The sequence below is a fragment of the Portunus trituberculatus genome, chromosome 30 (assembly GCF_017591435.1).
Source record: "Portunus trituberculatus isolate SZX2019 chromosome 30, ASM1759143v1, whole genome shotgun sequence".
In the NCBI taxonomy this organism is placed as follows: domain Eukaryota; kingdom Metazoa; phylum Arthropoda; class Malacostraca; order Decapoda; family Portunidae; genus Portunus; species Portunus trituberculatus.
Window position 1 is genome coordinate 11,402,750 of NC_059284.1, and position 18,046 is coordinate 11,420,795.

The 18,046-nt window shown below is 43.9% G+C and overlaps 2 protein-coding genes across 2 annotated transcripts; one reads left to right on the plus strand and one right to left on the minus strand.

Moving 5' to 3' along the window:
* The first annotated feature begins 10,122 nt into the window (after nucleotides 1–10,122).
* Nucleotides 10,123–12,456, plus strand: LOC123510899 (neuroparsin-A-like). Its single transcript, XM_045266369.1, has 4 exons — nucleotides 10,123–10,301; nucleotides 10,517–10,592; nucleotides 10,735–10,840; nucleotides 11,034–12,456. The coding sequence occupies exons 2-4, from the start codon at nucleotides 10,525–10,527 to the stop codon at nucleotides 11,163–11,165; spliced, it is 306 nt and encodes a 101-aa protein (XP_045122304.1). The 5' UTR covers nucleotides 10,123–10,301; nucleotides 10,517–10,524; the 3' UTR covers nucleotides 11,166–12,456.
* Nucleotides 12,457–14,432: 1,976 nt separating this feature from the next.
* LOC123510900 (neuroparsin-A-like) lies at nucleotides 14,433–17,847 on the minus strand. Its single transcript, XM_045266370.1, has 4 exons — nucleotides 17,627–17,847; nucleotides 17,034–17,119; nucleotides 16,446–16,551; nucleotides 14,433–15,911 (listed from the first exon to the last, which is right to left on the minus strand). The coding sequence occupies exons 2-4, from the start codon at nucleotides 17,102–17,104 to the stop codon at nucleotides 15,780–15,782; spliced, it is 309 nt and encodes a 102-aa protein (XP_045122305.1). The 5' UTR covers nucleotides 17,105–17,119; nucleotides 17,627–17,847; the 3' UTR covers nucleotides 14,433–15,779.
* Between the last annotated feature and the right edge of the window lie 199 nt (nucleotides 17,848–18,046).

An 18,046-nucleotide genomic window follows, 5' to 3' on the forward strand; every position in this document is an offset into this window, starting at 1 on the left:
ACACACACACACACACTTGTATCATGGCAGGTGTTCCGGGACCTCTTCGCCAGTCACTCGTTACCTCATCTGAAACACTTGCCCTTTGAAGCTTTGAAGTATTCCTCCTCCTCCTCCTTCTCCTCCTCCTCCTACTGCTGCTGCTCCTCTCGTCGCCTTTCTCCTTCGCCTCCACTTTGAGTTGTTAATATTTCCCACAAGGCATTAATCACTGGAATGCTTCAGGGTCTTACATCATCGCGAAACGTGCCAAAAGTACGTACTTCAATTCTCTTCTCTGCTCTAAGTGTATAGCGGAGGTTTTAGTATCGTGGTTATTAAGTGCTTCGTCCTGCTATTATTTTTGCCTTTGTTTTGTTGAAGATATTTTATTGTTGAGGAAATTAGAAGTTCGATTTACGTTTTGTTTTTCTTTAAAGAGGATTTGATATAGTTTTTGTTAGTTTTGTTGAAGATTATTTTATTCTTGAGGAAATTAGAAGTTCGATTTTTTGAAGAGGATTTAATGTTTTTTTTTTTTAATTTTGATTCTTTAATAGGATTTCGTGTTAAGATTTCATGATTTATAAAGATAATTTAATTCTCTTTCAGTAATCCACAGTTTTATTTGTATCGGTTTTGTTATTAAGAATCGAGGTTGAATAGATACTCTAAGTTTTGCATTAGTTTTACTCTTATAAGGAGATCTCAGGGACGAACAAAAGTGCAAGTGGTAAGTCAACGGTTTGTCTCCCGAGCGCTGACCGTCGACATCCTGGTGCAAGAGAGGATTGGATTTCATGAACCAAATTATCCAATGCTCGCCGAAAGTAGCAAATTCGCCACGCCTCCTTTACCAGTATTGCGGTAAATTCCTTTCCAATCCCGCGGAGTCTGTGCATTAGATATTTGTTGACAAGAGGAACGAAGGATAAAGAAAACAATTGAAAAGAACCATCGGCACTTTTTAGTCACCGAAGAAATGCGTTGCTAAAATTACGTGGGAATCAATAGGATGACTTACTCCTTCATAAAAAAATAATACAAAAAAATGGAGCAATAATAAAAAAAAGAGAAGAAAAGAAACAGACCGCTCAAAACTATCTTGAATATTGAAGAATAATTGTCCTGTCAATATAACCAGAGAGAGAGAGAGAGAGAGAGAGAGAGAGAGAGAGAGAGAGAGAGAGAGAGAAGAGAAAAAGAGAAAGAGAAAGATGGAGAGAGCGAAAGAAAGAAAAACAAGCAAGACAAGAGAGCGAATAAGAAAACCACAGGAAATAAGAAAATCAAAAAGAAAAATAAGAAAAAATGGAGGAACAAAAATAATAGGAGGAGGAGGAGGAGGAGGAGGAGAAAAGGAGAAGCGGCTGATGTAAACAAAGAAGTGAGAGTGAAGGCGCCGCTGTGAGAGTCATCGTAGTGAGAGTGAGCTACGTGTGGTGAGAGTGATGTCATGGTACTCTGCGGCCCTACTGTGAGTGCACCCCTTAGTGTGTGTGTGTGTGTGTGTGTGTGTGGAGGGAGGCCCAGGAGAGACGATCAGAGGGAGGGAGGGAGGGATGAGAGAACACACACACACACACACACACTCTCTCTCTCTCTCTCTCTCTCTCTCTCTCTCTCCCTTCTATTATTCTACTCTGCTGGTCATGTTAGTTTGTTTGTGTGTGTGTGTGTGTGTGTGTGTGTGTGTGTATCTTTAACTATTTATCTTTCTATCCACTTATCTCCCTTATCTATCTATCTATCTATCTATCTATCTGTCTATCTATCTACCTTTCTATCTATTAAATTCCTCTATCTATCTAACTTCTCTATCTATATATCTAACTCCTCTCTATCTATCTATCTATTTATCTATCTATCTATCTATCTATCTATCTATCTATCTATCTATCTATCTATCTACCTACCTTTCGATTTATCTATCTATCTACGTATCCACCTACATTTCTATCAATCTATCTATCTCTCAATCAATCAATCAATCAATCTATCTATCTATCTATCTATCTATCTATCTATCTATCTCCCTGCACATCTGCTTACCACGGCCAGTACTTCCCAGCCACAGTACCAGAATTTCTAGGAACGGAGTTTGTCAGTAATTTGATCTGATTACATTTCAAGGTCAGGAATTCCCCTCTTAAATGGGTCAACTTACGCTCTCTCTCTCTCTCTCTCTCTCTCTCTCTCTCTCTCTCTCTCTCTCTCTCTCTCTCTCTCTCTCTCTCTCTCTCTCTCTCTCTCTCTGTCACCCAAGACGAAGGCAATAAAGATGTAAATGCCTAAATCAGAAAATAGGGCGAAAAACAACCCTATGAGAGAGAGAGAGAGAGAGAGAGAGAGAGAGAGAGAGAGAGAGAGAGCCAAAGTGGGAATAAAAGAAAAATGAAAAAAATAGGAAACAGGCAAAAATCAGTCCAAGAGAGAGAGAGAGAGAGAGAGAGAGAGAGAGAGAGAGAGAGGAAGCAAGCAAGCACGTGTGTTCCTGGTAATGGTTAGGAGGTCAAGCTTAGAGTTCGAAGAAAACGGACTAAGAAAGGTAGTGATGGTGGTGGTGGTGGCGGTGGCGGTGGTGGTGGTGGCGTCCCTCAGGTTCCCGGTCATGCCTGGAGTCACCTAGCGGATGAGCCTTGACTTGTACCCTTATAAGTAACCCTGTATGAAGAGCCCTTAAGCCTGCCACGCCCTCAACCCTCTACCTGAGTGTTTGTGTATTGGCAAAGTCTATTCTGGGCTTCCAATTCATCAGTCTTTAGCTTTTCATGTCCTTATATGCACTAGTAACTTTTTTTTACTCTTATTTTTACCTTTATCTCTCTCATGGATCATCATTCATTCGTGTTTTTTGCCTCCTCGTGTTGAAGTACTTGTTTTATTGCCTTTTGTTGTGGGTTTTGTTGCCAGGTGTGGGAAGGCTGGCATTCTTTTTCTATTCTACTCTTTTCTATTCTATTCTTTTCTATTTTGTCCAACTCCCTAATGCAAAAGTTAACCAGCATTCTCAATCATTCATACCTTTCTCTGGTAAACTCTGGAGCTCCCTGCCTGCTTTTGTACTTCCATCTTCCTGCTACTTGACTTCTTTTTAAGGGAGAGGTCTCAAGAGATTTGTCCCTGAATTTTGGTTAACTCGTGTCTTTGAAGGGAACTGGCAACTCAGTGGGCCTTTTTTTCCATAATTTATTGCCCCTGGCCAGCTGTCCTTTCTGCATAAGAAAAAGGACGAATAGGAAAAGAAAAGGGTAGGAAAAAGAAACACGCGCTTTTCTAATTTTGCTAGTCAATTTGAAGTGTCGATTAATGTTTCTTGTTGATTATTTTTTTCCTTAAATTTCTGTGTTTTTCGTCTATTTGTCTGGTTTCATTGTTTATTTACTCGTTTCTTTCTTAATTTTTATTCCTTTGTCTCTAGAATTTGTAAATGTGTAGCTTAGTGATCTTTCATTATAAATATTTTGCATGTCTATTCTGTATGTCTGTGTCGTGGAAAGGTTCACGTACTAGAAATGTCACTACTTTTTCAGTCATTTCTTTATACATGCATCTATTTATTCATCCGTTCATTCATTAATTCATTCATACACTCATCTATCTATCCATCCACATACGTATTCATACACCCATACATTCATTTATCTATCCACTTCTTCACTTATCCACCCACCTATCCACTTATTTAACCGCCCAACTCCTTACTCACTCACTCACTCACTCACTCACTCACTCACCCAACCACTTACTCACTCACACTCACATTCACTTACTCACTCACTCACTCACTCACTCACTTACTCACACACTCGCTTCTTCCCTCACTCACTCACTCATCCAACCACTTACTCAGACACTCACTCACTCACACACTCACTCACTCATTCACTCACACACTCACACATTCACTCACTCACTCACTCACTCACTCACTACCACTATAAGTTCCCATTCTTTTTTTGCAATTTTTACTCGTTTGTTGTATCGCCGTCTCTCCTTCACTGTCTAATAATACCCTGTGATGCTTCAAATTAACACCATTCATTCTTGCTAATCTTATTCTGAGCTATTATTTTTACACCCTTCATGAGGAGCAGCCATTCATAGCCTTATCAGTGAGCCTCATTCATTTGGCTGTGCATAACATTCTCCCCTTCCCTTGGGTCGCTGGTTGCCTCTCTCTCTCTCTCTCTCTCTCTCTCTCTCTCTCTCTCTCTCTCTCTCTCTCTCTCTCTCTCTCTCTCTCTCTCTCTTCATTTTGTCTTTTGTTTTCATTTTTCTGTTTTATTTTTACTGTCTTCCTTCTTTCTTTTGATAATTTTGTTTCCTTCTTTGTATACGTAGTGTTTCCATCAGTTTGTGTTTTTTCCTTTCTTCATTTTCTCTCTTTCCTTCGTTCCTTCGTCGTTTCATCTCTCCTTTTTCTTTCTCTGCTCCTCCAATGTTTCCTCTTTCCTTCCTCTTCCTCATAACTTCTTGTCTTTTTCTCCTTCCTGTTCTTCTCTTCCTCTTCTCTCTCCCCTTATCTTCTTATCTTCTCCTTCCTGCTCTTTCCTTCCTCTCCTCGCAACGTTCATGTATTCATCTTTTGACCTCGTCTCTCGTTTCGTCCCCATGGCGTACTCAGGAAGCATACACACACATAAGCACACAATGTTTTGCCCGCGCTGCCGCATCCTAGCCGCCTTTGGGAGTCTAGGGAGCCCCGCGAAGGACGCCCACAGTCACCTCCCCTTCTTCAGGTCTCACGGCATGCTCGTAAAAGGACCCCAGGGAGCGAGGGAACAGTCACGGCGGTGTGGGTGTCGGAGTGACGTCAAGGAACAGCGAGGCAAGGCTGACCGGGTGTTGCTGGGCGCAGGGTTTTCACATTGGCCGATCAGCTACACAAGAGTGGGAAATCAGAAAGAAGATACGAATGACAGATGTTCTTTACTTGGAAGCTGCCTTTGTTTATTTTCTCCTTGTAATTTTAAAGAAGAGAAATGAGAAAATAACGTAGAAGAGACGGTAGATATTAGTGAAATTGCGGATGTTCTTTACTTGGAAGGAACCTGTGTTCGTTTATTTTGTTCTTGTAACATAAGAGAAGAGAAATGAGGAAATAACGTAGAGACTTGACTTCTTTTAACAGGGAAGTTTCAAGACATTTGTCCCTGAATATTTGGATAACCCATATGAACTCTTAAGGGAATTGGCACCCCAGTGAACCTTTTTTTTTTTTTTTTTTGTTGTCCTTGGCCAGTTTCCCTTCCGGCATAAAAAAAAAGGATATTAGTGGTTTAGAAAAAGAAACTATGAAAATACAGATGTTCTTTTTTCACTTCGATATGAAACCATTAACAACAAAAGACTTGATGCATGAAATCTTTTTTTAGCATCTACAAAAGAAGGTGATTAGAAAGACTAGGTTATACAATTTGTTATCAGTTTCATGAATGGAGATGGAACAAGTAAAGGTGTCTCAGAGCGGTTAGTGATTAAGGAAAGAATGTGTCAGTGCCTTTCAGTTGCTTTATTGATGCATTTGGAGATGAAGAAAATAAAAATAAAACTACTTAAGAAAATTCCATGAAATAATATGTGCCTAGCAGCGAGTATAGGATATTTTTGTCTTGTATAGATTTACCACTGTACTCTGAAATGGGAAAAGTGAAGAATAGGGAGGAAAAAAAAAAAGCTAAATAAAATTACATAAAATATTAAGTGTGTAAGAGCGTATATTGGATTATGTCATATATTAATTTATTATCGCACTTGGAAATAAATAAAGAATAAAAAAAAAAGATAAATGATAAAATAGATAAGACTCTACTGAATATTAAGTGTGTAGCAGCGAGTATTGAATGATTTGTCTTATATTAATTTATCATCGCAATTGGCAATAAAAAAAAAAAAGAATGAATGAATAAAACCCTACTGAATATTAAGTGGAGAAGCGAGTATTGAGTTATTTGTCTTAGTTTTCCTGGTTGTGGTGAGGTCAGCGTGACTTTGACCTCTATCCTGACCTTGTGATCGTTTTCCCTCTTCCTGTTCTTTCTCTCTCTCTCTCTCTCTCTCTCTCTCTCTCTCTCTCTCTCTCTCTCTCTCTCTCTCTCTCTCTCTCTCTCTCTCTCTCTCTCTCTCTCTCATCTGTTCTCATTTCTTGTTCTCTGTTCTTCACTCTTCTTTTCTCTTTTCTTTGATTTACCTTGTTTTTACTCGTTTATTTAATTTTTTTTCTATTTTTTCTCACACGCTATCCCCAACTTTCTCTTCGTCTTTCTTTCTTTCCCCTTCTCCTCCCATCTCTCCTCTCCATCTCTTCTCTTCCTCTCTTTTATGTGCACCTCTTTCTTCCATTTCCATCTAATCTTGTAAGTGGGCGATGGTTTACTCTATAACGCCTTCCAAGTAATCACTGTTCTTGTCATTTTTAGTATGTTCTCACTGTAAACATGCTCTATCTCACTGTCTTATCATTACCGTGTCTCTTTTTTCAGTTTTATGTTTTTTTTTCTGTGGCTCTGAAAGTGAAATGACATTTAATACTACTTAACTTCTTTTCACTTCGCTATTATTATCATTCCTATTATTATTTTTTTTCCACTGTCAATGTGTTCTACCTCATTCATCATTGTTGCCTTTTCGTATTTTTTCATCTTTTCTGCGGTTCTGAAAGTAAAATATCGTCTTATATTTCTTAACCTCTTTTCAGTATTCACTATTATTATCATTCACATTCTATTTTTCACTGCAAATGTGTTTTATCTCACTCATCATTGCTGTCTTTTCGTAATTTTTCATCATTTCTGCAATTCTGAGAGTGAAATAACATCTAATATTACTTACTATTATCATTCCTGTTATTATCTTACAGCAAACATTATACCTCACTATCTTATCATTGCCGTGTCTTCAGTTTCCCTACCTCATGAAAGTAACAACTAGGACTCACTCGAGCCTTTTACACATCGAATCAAATGCTTTACGTTGATTTGTATTTGTACGTTTCGCATAGCCACGGCATCCTGCGCAACGCCTTATCATTGGCTCGTCCTTTTCATCCTTGTCCCTGGCTGTGCGTTTCAAGACTCTTAAGACGAAACAACACCAAAAGAGTCTCTGTGTAGCTACGTGACCCGCCTCGCATCCCTCCTCCTTCTACTCCTACTCCTCTTCCACATCCTCACCCCCTTCTCCTCCTCCTCCTCCTCCTCCTCCTCCTCCTCCTCCTCCTCCTCCTCCTCCTGTTTCTTCTCACCTAGTTATGTATACCTTCCCGATCAAGAGGATTTGCACACGGTATTTTGACTCCAAACAGAGGCTTCGTTTTAATGTGGAGACGATGGTTGTGTGACTCTCTCTCTCTCTCTCTCTCTCTCTCTCTCTCTCTCTCTCTCTCTCTCTCTCTCTCTCTCTGACAGCTATGAAAAAGTCGTTTGTTCTTTTGTTTATACGTAAAAGCACTATTATATTTGCCCACATTTTTTTTAGATACTTTTATAAATAGCCGTGTGTGTGTGTGTGTGTGTGTGTGTGTGTGTGTGTGTGTGTGTGTGTGTGTGTGTGTGTGTGTGTGTGTGTGTGTGGGTGCGTTAATGAGCAGGAGCCGTGGAAATAAATGGTTCTGTGTGTGTGGATGTGGGATGTGAACAGTAGTGTGCCTTAAGTGTGGCATTGTGTGGCGAGGGTGTGGCAGGGTGTATCTGGGGTGTGGTCGTGGGTGGGTGGGTGTGTGTGTGTGTGTGTGGGTGGGTGGGTGTGGGTGTGTGGGTGGGTGGGTGTGGGTATGTGCTGTGGTGGTGTGTGGCTGTGTGGATATGTATGTTGGTGGTGGTGGCTGTGATGAGAGACCTTAACGCTCTCTCTCTCTCTCTCTCTCTCTCTCTCTCTCTCTCTCTCTCTCTCTCTCTCTCTCTCTCTCTCTCTCTCTCTCTCTCTCTCTCAGTTACTGGGCTGACAACACACAAGAGCGTCCTTCCCTCACTTTTCTCTTCCCTTTTTTTCCCTCCCTCTCCCTCTCCCCTCCTCTCTCCCCTCACTCCCTCACTAAGGTCATCGTATTTTCTTCTCCCAAGCGTTTTACACACACAGACAGACACACACACACACACACACACACACACACACACACACACACACACACACACACACACACACACACAAGCATCATCATCATCATCATTTAATTCCTTGTAACGTACGGTAAACTAACATTACAATTCAATGAGACCGTAACTTCATTCTAAATTTAAGTAACAGAACATACAAAACAACGATAACAGTTAAATAACACTCTTTGGCGGGAAAATAAATGAATACAACCGCAGAAACAATCAAGGAGTGAGGACAGTGGTGGCAGACAGTGTTACCATGCAAAAAAAATAGGGAAAGGCAGAGTTGGGAGGTTGGCAACACTGGGTGGTTTACATACAAGTCAGCCTACAGTACTACCATCTTTATTAATTCCTATAATACCATGACGTGTTTTTATATTCATTCTGCTTACTATTTAGCGATTTTACACAGCTTCAGCAACTTGTGGGGGGGAGGGGGATGAAAATAGTGAGGACTGTGGCCATTAATCTTCTGACCTCCATAGACCCTTCCTAATGTCAATAAAATCGTCTAATCGCACACAAAACTCATGGTAAAAATGCGTCCCAGTATTGAAGGAGTTAAGGAGAAGCGGTCACTCCTGGCAGGCTTCATATCCCTCAGGCGGATGTGTTGAAGGGAGAGTGAATGTCTGGGGAGGAGAACGTCGAGGAGTGATTGAAGGGATGACTGAAACACTGCCGGGGAGGAAAGACCGTGTTTTTTTTATCTTTTTTTTCAGCTATGACTTTTACGCTTTGTTCGTCTCTCTCTCTCTCTCTCTCTCTCTCTCTCTCTCTCTCTCTCTCTCTCTCTCTCTCTCTCTCTCTCTCTCTCTCTCTCTCTCTCTCTCTCTCTCTCTCTCTCTCTCTCTCTCTCTCTCTCAAGTTTCCAATCAGTCCTCGAGAGAGAGAGAGAAGAGAGAGAGAGAGAGAGAGAGAGAGAGAGAGAGAGAGAGAGAGAGAGAGAGACGAACAAAGCGTAAAAGTCATAGCTGAAAAAAAAAGATAAAAAAAACACGGTATCGAGAAGTTTCTAGTGTTGTGTAATCGTAAATGATCTTCACACTTCACATTTTAAAATTTATCTTACTGTTTCCTACAACAAGCAGCAGCCTAGCACTTACAGAAGCTAAATTTTGAACATACAGGAAAACCAAGCAGTTACCAGTACACGTGTGTCGCAAGGGAGGGTGTTGCGAGAGTCTGGCCTCGTGGCAACAGCGTTATTAAAAAGCAAGTTTATTTCCCGCACATGTGTTCGTTTTATCGTGGAAGCACTTTACATAATTATCATTGTTCCGCTGCCGGGCGTTGGAACACGTGTCGGGCCGAAGCGAATGAGGACGAGGCTGTGATGTTTCGAGAAGGAAGCGAGGATGCCAAGTAAATAACAGATAATAAAAAAAAGAGGAAGTAGGTGAAGGAGAGCTCACAGGATATGAAGAGTGGCCACAGGGAGCCCCGCGCGACGCGGAAGTGTAAGCCTACACTCTCTTGTCTTCCTTCCTGCCTCCCTGTTATGTCCCAGCGGGTGGAGTTCGCGGAGAAAAGAGATGCGGTGGCAAACACTCCCCCAGAGGCACGCCAAGCCCAAGTTGAAGAGGTAAATGGTGAAAAGAAGACTTAAAAGTAAAGATGAAACGAAGGAAAGAATGAAGGTGTTGAAGAAGGAAGCAGAAGAGGAATCTGGCTGAGGGCTGAGGCGCCTGGGACTCCGAGGCACCATAGAGCCGGAGAGGAGCGATGTAGGGGGGGCTCTGTTACTGTGGGCCCTTGTGACCTTGTCCCTGAATCAAGAGGCGGAGGAATGGCAGTAGGTGTTAGCGGCAGCGGCGGCATCATGACTGGCTGTTGCGGTTTTTAGGGCGCGTTGGAGGTGATGCGGATGACGGGACGAAGGGACGGCGATGGGCGATGCGTAGTAGCGGTGGAATTGCGATGGGCACGTCGACGGAGACGTGGGAAGACGTGCCAAAGAAGCCCCGAGTGGTATATGGGAACTGGGAGGGTCAGGCGGTAGACACGTGGACCGCTCCATATATAAGAAGGCGCGAGAGGCAGAGGAGGTCCTCAGTAACAAGCTGGAGAACCGTACAGAGACGGGCTTTAGACAGCGGCTCAAGTGGCGACTATCCAACGTGGCCGACTTGTGCACCACCGCGTGTCTCTAGCTGCCTTCCCTCAGCCTCCTCACCACCAGCATTTCACTCACCGCCACCACCCACACCAACACCTCTAGTAAGTTGCTCCTAAGTTCTTTCTCTCTCTGGAAATATTGAAGTGTTGGTAGAGTTGCTGATTCTTGCACATGTGATAGTCTGGCTTGTATAGGTGTTAGTTGTGAGCTGGAGGGAACTCTGGCATAAAGAACATGAATAGAGGAAGATATTAATGATGGGACAATGTAAGTGATGGAGAAAATTAACTCATAACCTTCGTGTCCTCTCTACTAGATACCAAGATGGCTTCATCTTGCTGCCGCGTTACCGCCATCGTGCTCGTCTGCTCCTGCCTCCTGCTCCTCCTGCAGTAAGTGTTTAGTCCCTCATCACACTGCTTCATGACGACAAAACCTTCATATTCACATTGTTTTACATAGCGGGCTGTTCTTTTCATGAATAAGTTGTGTGCGATGTGTATTTTTGATTTATTTATTATTTTTTTTTCGTAGGGAGGCGAGCGGCGCCCCCCGCTGCGAGAAGCACGACCAAGAGGCTCCCAGGAACTGCAAATACGGAACAACCCTTGACTGGTGCAAGAACGGCGTGTGTGCCAAGGTGGGTGTCTTCTCTCCTTGTTCTCATATACCTACGAGTATATTCATGAATGCATATACGTTCATAAGCATGAATATACACCAATACATAACTTTATTGACGCATACACACCACCACCATCACCACCACCACCACCACCACCATCACTAACACCACCACCACACTGGATGACTGAAGTGCTTGCTGTTTGCAGGGTCCCGGCGAGACCTGCGGTGGGTACAGGTGGTCTGAGGGCAAGTGTGGCGAGGGAACCTTCTGTTCCTGCGGGATTTGTGGAGGATGTTCGCCCTTCGACGGCAAATGTGGCCCTACTTCCATCTGCTAGTCCATCCATCGCCACACCCCACCCGCCCTGCCGCCCCTCCTCCATCCCCTCCACAGGCCGCCCCGAAGGAATACACCAGAGGACTTTCATAGCAGTTCATGGTCATGGGTCTCCTAGTCAGAGTCACGTCACAAAGTCACCACTGGGAATGTTCAGTCTTGCCAAGTTGCCAGTCCCTCGTCAGATGTTGGTGGTGCAGGGTGTTTGATAGCAGTTATAACCTCCATCTTCCTCCCCTCACCGTTTGTAACCCAGACATTGTTAGGATACACATATTTTGTATTACTCTCTAACACTACTCACCACACACACCCCCGGCAGCGTCCACGCGCGGCGCCTGGGTGCTCCTCTCTTCGGCGGCAGCGTGGTGACCATCAGGGTCGCCGCCGCCACCGCCGCGGCCAAGTCATGATAGAGTCCTTTATTATATCCTCATATACTCGCCCCTCTAACGCTAGTACGTATATGCTTGTGATAGTCCAGTACAAAATATTGTTAATCTTGAGGCAGCGAGCTAGTGAGGCGCCGGAGCGGGAGGAGCAGGATTGGTGGCGGCGCCCTGTCATCCTTGCCAGGCGACGCCACCACGCCTTCCTCCCGGGCACCAGTCAGTGTTTCCAACCCTTCGGCGGGAAGATGACGGGCCGGGAGGTGACGCTCAGCATACTTGGAGGCTCACTCACCTCTTTGTGCTAAATTTCAGTCAATCACGATTTTCCAGGAAAAAAAACATTGTTCTTGTGACGAGATTGCCGCTGGCTGTCTGAGTCTGAAGCGTTCACTTCACTGATAGCAGACAGTGGGATTGTTGTCTCGTGGTGATGCTTGTTAACTCGCGCTTCACACCTGAGCACACACACCTGCCCGGCCCCATTCACACCATCACGCGCTCAGTGCAATTGTCGGGTAGTAAGAGTAAGAAGCCTGTGTCTATGGTAGGTTTTATTATCTATTGGTATAAGTTTGACCTAAGATACCTGTCAGCTCGGCAATAGATTACTCCTCTGTATGAGAGACAAATTTCTACCTGTGTGATCTCTCTGAGGGCACCGGGGCAGCACACCTCACCTCGCCTCAGCCGTGTCCCGCCAAGCCAACATCGGAAGCAATGCCCAACACTAGAGGATTACTGTAACCGTGCTAGGTGACAGGTGAGCCCCTTGGGGTACCTGGGAGTGAAGGCGGTCCTCGGCTCATATGTAGGGAGCACATGGGGCCCCCTGACCGTACCTCCACGTTTATAAGGAGGAACTTACAAAATGGTGCAATAAAAGGAAACAGAAGGCAGTGACATGTTGTATTTTATTCCCTATGTCGTTCCTCCTCCTCCTCCTCCTCCTCCTCCTCCTGGTAGTGTTGCCGTCCCCCGCTCGATGGGTCTTTTACTCCTTTACAACTGATTCTTGGTATCATTAGTTATGACTCGTAATGGAATGAGTCTTCTGTTTTTAGTGGTGAAATACTGAAAATGATGTACTTAAGTGTGTGTGTGTGTGTGTGTGTGTGTGTGTGTGTGTGTGTGTGTGTGATGCCAACTTCTAGACGGACGGAGGTGTTTAAGAATCACACGGCTCGATATAGCTTCATAGTGTTGGAACTCCTTGAAGCACTTGGTGAAGCAGTGAGCCAGAAATATAGCGAACCAGCTAACACTGATTCATTTTCATAGGTAAATACAATGTGACAAGAATGAATTGACTGAAGTTGTGAAAGAATGAAAAGGAGGAGTAGGAGGAGGAGGAGCAACAGCAGCAAGAATGTGAACTATCTCTTGAATTCTAGGCTTCATTATCTCAAATAGCGTTTTAGTGTTGGGCAACGTTGGACACACACACACACACACACACAGGGAGGAGAAAAGAAACATGCTCGTGTGTGTGTGTGTGTGTGTGTGTGTGTGTTCTGTCTCTTTCCACTTCTGTTTATGAGTACTGTCCTCCTCTCTCTCTCTCTCTCTCTCTCTCTCTCTCTCTCTCTCTCTCTCTCTCTCTCTCTCTCTCTCTCTCTCTCTCTCTCTCTCTCTCTCTCTCTCTCTCTCTCTCTCTCACACACACACACACACACACAGGACCATTGTTTAGGAGTCACGTCATGATTCTCACCTGAACACCGGAAGTAGGTCACATGGGGGACAAGACCTTACCTGTACCTGCTAATTAGGCCACAACACACCTGTCACGGCTGTCGGTGGGGGTGCGCCAGGTGTTTGTCTGTTGTTATTGTTGTTGTTGTTGTTGTTGTTGTTGTTGTTGTTGTTAGTGGTATTATTTATTATCATTACTTCTACTACTACTACTACTACTACTACTACTACTACTACTACTACTACTACTTATTTGTGTATTTACGATCATTGTCTGAATTTTTTTTTTTTATATATTTACGGGTGTGTGTGTGTGTGTGTGTGTGTGTTCACTGTTTGATCTGCTGCAGTCTCTGACGAGACAGCCAGACGTTACCCTACGGAACGAGCTCAGAGCTCATTATTTCCGATCTTGGGATAGGTCTGAGACCAGGCACACACCACACACCGGGACAACAAGGTCACAACTCCTCGATTTACATCCCGTACCTACTCACTGCTAGATGAACAGGGGCTACACGTGAAAGGACACACACCCAAATATCTCCACCCGGCCGGGGAATCGAACCCCGGTCATCTGGCTTGTGAAGCCAGCGCTCTAACCACTGAGTGTGTGTGTGTGTGTGTGTGTGTGTGTGTGTGTGTGTGTGTGTGTGTGTGTGTGTGCTTTGGGAGGATAATAAAGGAAAAGTCAGAATGAAATACAGTATCATTTCGTCACACGTGTAAATTTGTTCACTAATTTTCCTTTTTCCTATTTTTTCCTTACTGTCCTTTTATTCCTTTTTTCCCCTTTTCCTTTCATTATACTGGTCTCTCTCTCTCTCTCTCTCTCTCTCTCTCTCTCTCTCTCTCTCTCTCTCTCTCTCTCTCTCTCTCTCTCTCTCTCTCTCTCTCTCTCTAACGATGCATCTCCTTTCCTTTCAGATTTTTCTCTAATATTGAATAAAGAACCTAAGATAAGACAGGAAAAATTACTGGAGACATTTTTTTCATTAATTTTATAAGAGAGAGAGAGAGAGAGAGAGAGAGAGAGAGAGAGAGAGAGAGAGAGAGAGAGAGAGAGACGATACATGAAGAACTGGGAGAGTGAAAAGTAAAGAAACAACGAAAAGAAGCAAGAGTGTTTACGTTTTTTTTACGGGGAGAGGGTGTAAAGCTGAGGCCTTGAGGAACACCACTTGTACATAACTCATGTTTATTGGAGTAGCAGGCCGCAGGAGGCGCAGGAGGGAAGCAATGAGGAGCCTCTGAGCCAAGTACCTCCTGTCAGCCTGTGATACAAGGAATATTGCACGCCAAACCCATTCGGCCAACACTTCAAGCAATAAAAGCCTATTCCCTATAATAAATACGAGATGTGATATATATTAACGTATTATGAGTAGTCAGGTATAAACAGTGGCGAGTCATGAGTATTGTTGTTGAGCGAGCGAATGGATGACTTATGGGGATCTTTCGTGCGATGCGGCTTGGCAGTGTTAAAGATTAGACTACTGGTACATCATTACAAAGCATAGCAAACTCTTACGTCCTTTCTAGTTTGTTAGGTTACCCGATACTAGCACAAGAGATGGACATTGTAGTGGTAATGAGTTTACTATTGCTTTGAACATGAATATTTAAGCAAGAGAGGGACGTCGTCTTTGGTTGTAATGTTTATGAACCGATGAATTAAAAGAAGTGGTCAACACAACATTGTAATTGGTTACGGTTCAAAGTAAATGAATTCAGATGAGAGCACGTGCAGAATTTTGAGAAAAATTGCAGTGAACTGATAAATTGAAGGAAAAAATGAGAAATTGTGAACAAATTATATAGCTGAAAAAATGCCGAACATCGCTTCTGAGTTAACAAAATGAAATAAGAAAAGGGCACAAAAAAAAAAAAAAACCTTCGCAACATAGGTTCATCATCCACAGAGAGTAACGTATCGCCACTAAACAGTCGACTTAAGTGTAACAATAACAGTTTGTTGTACATTGGATACTTTGTACTCAGCTATCACAAGCACGGTTATACATGGTGGTGGTGCATACACTTGACGCACGCTGGATGACACACAGACAGACGTACATCCATTATTGCATTGCAGGCGTGACCCAATCTGACTTGATGATCTTTGTGAATCCCCAAGTCACTCACATCAACTCGATATGAGTGAACCAACACATGACTTCCTTATGGCAGAATCAGTCAATCAGTTAGTCAGTCTTGAGGTATCTGACACCCTGGTGAATAAGCCCCGCCCACGTCCTTGCTCAGTGCGTGTGATTGGTCGCCACTGCAGGGAAGGTGACGGGGCTTATCTGCCAATTTAAACTGAATGGGTCAAAACCTTCAAGCTTAGATCATTATGAGTCCTTCCGTTTCTCAATTTGAAACAGAATTTACTGATAAAGAGGAAAGGGTGAAGAGACAAGGGCACTGTCTATCAGGATGATGATAGGGTGATGACGGTGACAAGATATTTGACACGGTGTTGATAGGGTGACGGGGTGTTTGCAGGGTGGTGACAGGGTGACGGCCGCTTAGCAGAATTGGGCATCGTGGCAGGAGGCGTCAAAGGGAGAACAGCCTCTGCAATGCCCACACTCGCAATACGTGCCCTCGCCGCAGATCCCATCCTGCCTTCTGTACCCTCCACAAGTCTCGCCGGGGCCCTGAAACGGAGACACAGACACATCAACATTGAGGACGAGGAGACGGAGGAGGAACATTAAAGAAGGAGAGACCAGCCTCTAAAATAATTTACAAGCCAGTTTATGGTAAGCTACACTATCTGATCTGGAGATGTAGGATAGTAAAGGCAAAGGAGGAGGAGGAGGAGGAGGAGGAGGAGGAGGAGGACAAAAAATACGGGAAGAGAAAAGAAGCAAATGTGTGTGGTGAGGAGGATGAAGTGAACGAAAATAAGGAGGTATAGGAAGTTGAATATGAGGAAAATGAGGACGAGAAGGAGGAAGAGGAAATAGATAAAGAGAGAGAGAGAGAGAGAGAGAGAGAGAGAGAGAGAGAGAGAGAGAGAGAGAGAGAGAGAGAGAGAGAGAGAGACAAGATGAACAAAAGCTGATAAACATAGTGTAATATAAAACATAAAAAAAAAAAAAAAAAGGGGAAAATTCAAAGCTTCTGCTAATAATGTGACTCCTCTCTCCCCCACAGAATGAGGAAGGAAGAGGTCACAGCACACGCACCTTGGCACACACGCCGTTGCTGCACCAGTCCAGCGCTGTGCCGTACTTGCAGTTCTTGGGCGCTGGCTGGTCATACGTGGTACATCGTGGGGCGGCGCTCCCTCTCCTGGTTAAAGAAAACGTAGGTGATTAAGATTTAACTCCGCCAAATCTCAACAAATACTAAAATATCTTATAAAATTGTCAAAAAGAAAAGAAAAGTTCAGTATATATATGACAACTTGTTATGTCTTACTATTTTTGAACCATCACCCTTTAACCCCTTCAGTACCACGCCGCGTGTTCATACTTATTCTACTTACTATTTTGTGCTTTTAAAAGCTTCAAATACTTATGTGGGGATTAAGATAGTGAAGACTTTAGTCATTAATCTTCTGACCTCCATAAATCTTTCCTAATCTAAATGTAATCGTCCAATCATAACCAAAAACTCGTGGTAAAAAATGTGTACCAGTACTGAAGGAGTTAAAGAATACTAGAAATCGCATTAATTTTTCAAAAACAGGTATTAACAGGTAAAAAACCGATGATGAATATGGTTTTTCTCTGAAGTGCTACTGCTGGGGACACAAGACGCTGGGTACTTACGGGAGGAGCAGCAGCAGCAGCAGGAGGCATGAGGCGAGGATGAGTGTGGCGGGGCGGGCGCTGGGAGTCATGGCTGTGGCGGAATTCTGACGAAGGAAGAAACGTGTAACTTGCAATGAGGGGAAAGGGAAAAGAAGAATAATTTTCTCATCCTTCGTGGAGAGAAATTGTAAAGGTAAAATAATAAAACTACTCAGGATTTAAAAATTATGAAAATACTAAAGATTTCAAAATGCTGATAATTTACAAGTAAAATTGCAATAATTTCTTTTTCCAGGAAGCGTTACGTTACAGTGATGTGGCTCAGGTTAAAAAAATGTAACACTATGGCACTCAGGTAACAGAGAGAACATCACCACCTTCGTCAGCGCCACCAGCAGGCAAGGAGCACAGAGGCGGTGAGTGTGAAACATGGTGCAAGGCAGGCGGCACTATTGCAATCTGCCGTACTGCCTACTGGAACTCTCGCCATACACGATAGACTATGCCAGGCTTTGGTCTGGTGTGTGTGTGTGTGTGTGTGTGTGTGTGTGTGTGTGTGTGTGTGTGTGTGTGTGTGTGTGTGTGTCACCAACTCTAAAGGGAAAACCTACCGAAGGAAAAGAGTGTTCCTTATAGATGAGCGAAGTAGAGGCGCGTGGCGGAGGCAGAGTCAGGCCGCGCGACGAGCAGGCTGGCAAGCAGGCTGGCTGGCTGGCGGGCGGGCAGGCGAGCGGCAGACTCACGAGGGGGAAAGATCAAGTTGCTTAGCTTAACTTGCCCACTTTCCAACACTCTCTCTGCTACTCCTTCAAGATCTCTACTGACGACCTGCAGTAGCATCAGCAGCAGTATATATATGTGGGTGTGCACGTGCTCACTGGGTGACTTTGGGGGGCGGGGGGGCGGCGCAGGACCCTCTGACACCTTGACACTTGCGGTCTTCCCCCGGCAACACGGGCCAGTAAGTCGTGGACGTTTATCCCACTCGGGGCTGAGGGTGGGGCTTTGTTTGCGGCGCCACCGGGTTGTTG

Excerpts from the sequence above, each read along its gene's own strand:
- LOC123510899 (XM_045266369.1), top strand. The coding sequence starts at position 10,525 with ATGGCTTCATCTTGCTGCCGCGTTACCGCCATCGTGCTCGTCTGCTCC. Across the intron at positions 10,593-10,734 it reads TGCCTCCTGCTCCTCCTGCA|GGAGGCGAGCGGCGCCCCCC; the intron begins GTAAGTGTTTAG and ends TTTTTTTCGTAG. Across the intron at positions 10,841-11,033 it reads AGAACGGCGTGTGTGCCAAG|GGTCCCGGCGAGACCTGCGG; the intron begins GTGGGTGTCTTC and ends TGCTGTTTGCAG.
- LOC123510900 (XM_045266370.1), bottom strand. The coding sequence starts at position 17,104 with ATGACTCCCAGCGCCCGCCCCGCCACACTCATCCTCGCCTCATGCCTC. Across the intron at positions 16,552-17,033 it reads CTGCTGCTGCTGCTCCTCCC|GAGAGGGAGCGCCGCCCCAC; the intron begins GTAAGTACCCAG and ends TTCTTTAACCAG. Across the intron at positions 15,912-16,445 it reads GCAACGGCGTGTGTGCCAAG|GGCCCCGGCGAGACTTGTGG; the intron begins GTGCGTGTGCTG and ends TCTCCGTTTCAG.